At 36.5% G+C, this 4,247-nt stretch overlaps 1 protein-coding gene across 1 annotated transcript; it reads left to right on the top strand.

Moving 5' to 3' along the window:
- Positions 1-2,924: 2,924 nt before the first annotated feature.
- LOC138881879 (uncharacterized) lies at positions 2,925-3,707 on the top strand. Its single transcript, XM_070162171.1, has 2 exons — positions 2,925-3,260; positions 3,462-3,707. The coding sequence occupies exons 1-2, from the start codon at positions 2,925-2,927 to the stop codon at positions 3,705-3,707; spliced, it is 582 nt and encodes a 193-aa protein (XP_070018272.1).
- Positions 3,708-4,247: the final 540 nt, after the last annotated feature.

The following is a 4,247-nucleotide window of genomic DNA, read 5'->3' as shown; positions in this document are numbered from 1 at the left end:
ATAAAGCTTTAGAAGCACCAAGAAATCCATTTTCAAGGTCTCAAGCTAAGGAGAAGCAAGACAAGGTTGTTGGTCTTCAATAGGAGATCAAGAAGGTGCTAATGGTGGAAGAAGAGCTCAAGAATTATGGAGAGGATTTAGCTAAGTGCTACACTCATTTCATGGTCCAAGCCCAAGTCCAAGTCCAAGAGGAGGTAGACTGGGGTCCAAGCACCAGTCAATGAGGGCCTAAATTAGGTGCCTAAATCAACTCACAAAGGAGCCAACTTGGCGCCCAAGTCAGCTCAGGGAGGGGCGGCCAAAACATAGGAGAAGGAGTCAAAGTTCCTTATTTTGTTTCCTAGTTTGTTAGGACATATTTGATGATTTCCTAGGTAGTTAAGGTTTTGTTTTTCTTTTCCTAAGATTATTGGAATTACTTTCCAAGATTGACTTGGTTTTTGTTTCCTAGAGTTTTACCTTTTCCTATGGCAGTTGGACTTATTGTCCAAAGTAGTTTAGGACTTTATTTCCTTGTTTTTTAGGTAGAATTTCGTGACCCCTTCCCTGTATAAAGGGGTATCTTCTTTGCTTATAGATTCAGATTATTATCTATAAAAATTGTGAGATTTTTCTTGCACTCTTGTGTGTGGCTACTCTTGGATTTATTCTTCAACCTTCAAGACTCAACTTAAAGTGGTAAGATTAAACTCTTTCGAGATCTTAGATCACTTCTAAGTATTCAAGAAAAGTGATAAGTTTAGGCTTATTGTTGTTCTTGTTATTCTAAAGGGGCGGATTTCACAATCGATCTCTTGTTTTTAATTCTCTACCAAAGGCGATTAGTTCTTTATTAGCTAATTATTGTTGTTAGGATTAAATTTCAAGAATAGACTTCTTGAATTCAAGAAACCCTTTCTTGAATTCAATCTATCTTTAATTTTCCGTCCTTTTTCGTTTCTTTATTTTATTTTAGTTTCCGCACGTTTATTGATTTTCTTTAGTAATTCTTGAATCCCCTATCATATTGTTATCAAGTGGTATCAGAGCATAGACTAATAAAGATTTCAATCTTGATAATCTTGGGAGGTTCTTGAGAAAAATAAAACTAAAATCAGCCCAAAAAATGTTATTGCTCATTATTATTTTTAGAATTCAAGTATTATTTGATTTCCAAGTCAAGAAAGGAAACAAGAAGAGGGGATCCTTGTTCTTGAAGATTAAGGAAACTTCTTTCCTTATTCTTGTGGGTTTTGGGTTTCCTAAAATTCTTTTTTTTCTACTAACCAATTCCTATTCTTTCTAGGTTTGGTCATTCACTCTTCTTTCTTTTTCTAACTCCATACTCTTATCACTAAGGATTGTGACTAGTAAGGTTTATTAATAAATCTAAATATTAACGACCAAGAGTTGCATTGAGTGAAAAAAGGTACGAGAGATGAGAATATCAAAGAGAAAAGCCAAATTGAGAGATATATATTGCTTTGTTCAGGATGTCTCATACAGGTAGTGATGATGAACAAAGGATTCTTCAAGAAGCCGAAATCAAAGAAAGGAATGATTTCACCTTGCAAGCTATGCACCAACAATTTGAAAGATGGAATTTGCAATTCCAAGAGATGAGGGACACCATTGCTGAGCAAAATATTACAATAGCTGAATTTAAGAGGGGAAATAATGCTAGACCCCAAGCTAGGAGAAATGTACCCACCGCTATTGTAAATCAAGAAAAACTAATCAATGATTTTAATAATGATATTGATTTTGATAGGGTAGGAAGAGATAGGAGGGGACAAAGAGGAAGAATTGAAGATGATAATATAAGTAGTATAAAGATGAAGATGTCATCTTTCAAGGGAACAAGGGATCCAGACTTGTACCTTGATTGGGAGAGAAAAGTGGAAGCTATCTTTGACTGCAACAACTATTCGGAGGGTAAGAAGGTTAAACTTGCTACTGTTGAGTTTTCTGACTATGCAACAATCTGGTGGAAAAAGCTTTATATGGACAGATTGCAAGAAAGACGAGCACTCGTTGCTACGTGGGCTGAGATGAAGAGGGTAATGAGGAAGAGATTTGTGCCATCACACTTTCAAAGAGATCTACAACGACGTCTTCAAACTTTGAGTCAAGGGTCCTTGTCTGTAGATGAGTACTTTAAGGCTATGGATATGGCTATGATCCAAGCTAATTGTATGGAGGAAGAGAAGGCTACAATGTCTAGGTTTTTGAATGGTTTAAATAAGGAAATAGCTGATGTAGTCGAATTACAATAATATGTAACTTTAGATGAGTTAGTTGAATTAGCTGCAAAGGTAGAAAGACAAAACAAAAGGAGATAGCAATCTAGCTCATGGAGAAGCCGACCAACTATTATTCCAAAGAAGCAATGGCCGAAATCTGAGGAGACACCTACTCTTAAATTACATGATGACAAGGGCAGGAGCAAATTGGAATCCAAGGATGGGAGTAAGCCTTTTATGTCTAAGACTTCTACTTCTACTTCTTCTATTCAATGTCTCAAGTGTCAAGGGAGAGGGCATAAGGCTTATGAATGCCCAAGTAGAAGAAACATTCTAATCAAAGAGGATGGGGGATATGAGAGTGAAAAAATTGAACCAAGTGAAGAACAAGAAGCAAACTTTGTGGAGAATGAAGAAGGAGAATAGATGGAGTACATTGATAGTAGGTTAAATTTTGTGGTTAGGAGGCTTATGCACATTAATTTGGGTCACTCTAATGAAGAACAAAGGGAATACATATTCCATACTCAGTGTGGGATTAAAGATAAAATTTGTTCTATGATAATTGATAATGGGAGTTGTGCTAATGTTGTGAGTTCATATTTGGTGGAAAGGTTAGGGTTGGAATGGACGAAGCACCCTAGACCTTATAGGTTGCAATAGTTCAATGATAGTGGAGAGGTCAAGGTGAATAAACAATATATGGTCTCCTTTAAGAATGGAAGGTACGCTGACGAAATTCTATGTGATATAGTACCCATGCAAGCTTGTCATATCTTGTTGGGACACCCGTGGCAGTATGATAGGAGTGCTTTTCATGATGGGAGGAAAAATAGATACTCTCTTGAGCATAATGGAAAGAAGTACATTCTTGCACCTTTAACTCCTTCCCAAGTGTATGAAGATCAAAAAAGGATGAAAGAATCAATGGGGAAACATGTGGAGGGATCAAAACGAGAGACTAAAGGGAAAGAAAAAGAGGAAAAATATGAAGTGAGGTGTGAGGAGAGAGAGGGCAGAAATGAGAGAAAGGAAAAGGTGGGGAAGAGTGAAAAAAGAAAGCATTGGTGAGAGGAAAGAGGCTAAGATTGAAAAAAAGTGAGCCTTGCAAAAGTCAAAGAGTGTTTAATTGCAAAAAAGGAGGGGCTACCTATTATCTTGCTCACTTATAAGGAAGTTCTGCTTAATAATGATTCACTAACATCCTCTTTGCCTACTATTATTTCTAACCTTTTGCAGGATTTTGAAGATGTTTTTCCTGAGGATCTTCCTAAAGGTTTACCACCTTTAAGAGGAATAGAGCATCAAATTGATTTTGTGCTAGCATCACAAATTCCTAATAGGCCTGCTTATAGGAGCAATCCCGAAGAAACAAAAGAATTGCAAAAACAAGTAGAGGAGCTGCTTGATAAGGGATTTGTAAGAGAAAGCATGAGTCCATGTTTTGTGCCTGTACTTTTGGTGCCAAAGAAGGATGACACTTAGAGGATGTGCGTGGACTGCCGCGCTATCAATAAAATAACGGTAAAGTATCGCCATCCTATTTCTCGTTTAGATGATATGCTTGACCAATTGCATGGGTCTCAAATATTCTCTAAAATTGATTTGAAGAGTGGATATCACCAAATTAGAATGAATCCTGGAGATGAGTGAAAAACTGCCTTTAAAACTAAATATGGATTCTATGAATGGTTAGTGATGCTGCTCGAGTTAACTAATGCACCTAGTACATTCATGAGGTTAATGAACCATATCTTTAAGGATTTTCATGGAAAATTTGTAGTCGTTTATTTTGATGATATTCTTATCTTTTCTAAATCTTTAGAAAAGCATGTCGAACATTTGAAACAAGTTTGTAATGTGCTTAGGGAGCAACAACTGTATGCAAATCTATCCAAGTGCACTTTTTGTGTAATTAAGGTAGTTTTTCTGGGTTTTGTTGTGAGTTCTAGAGGTGTTGAAGTAGATGAAGATAAAATCAAAGCGATTAAAGATCGTCCTACACCTAATAGCATTACTGAAGTC

Source organism: Nicotiana sylvestris, chromosome 11 (assembly GCF_000393655.2).
Source record: "Nicotiana sylvestris chromosome 11, ASM39365v2, whole genome shotgun sequence".
NCBI lineage: Eukaryota > Viridiplantae > Streptophyta > Magnoliopsida > Solanales > Solanaceae > Nicotiana > Nicotiana sylvestris.
Note: the sequence above shows the minus strand (reverse complement) of the source record. Positions and strands in the feature narration are given on the sequence as shown.

Coding starts and splice junctions, on each gene's coding strand:
- LOC138881879 (XM_070162171.1), top strand. CDS start 2,925: ATGGTCTCCTTTAAGAATGGAAGGTACGCTGACGAAATTCTATGTGAT. Junction 3,261..3,461: donor GAAATGAGAGAAAGGAAAAG/GTGGGGAAGAGT, acceptor AACCTTTTGCAG/GATTTTGAAGATGTTTTTCC.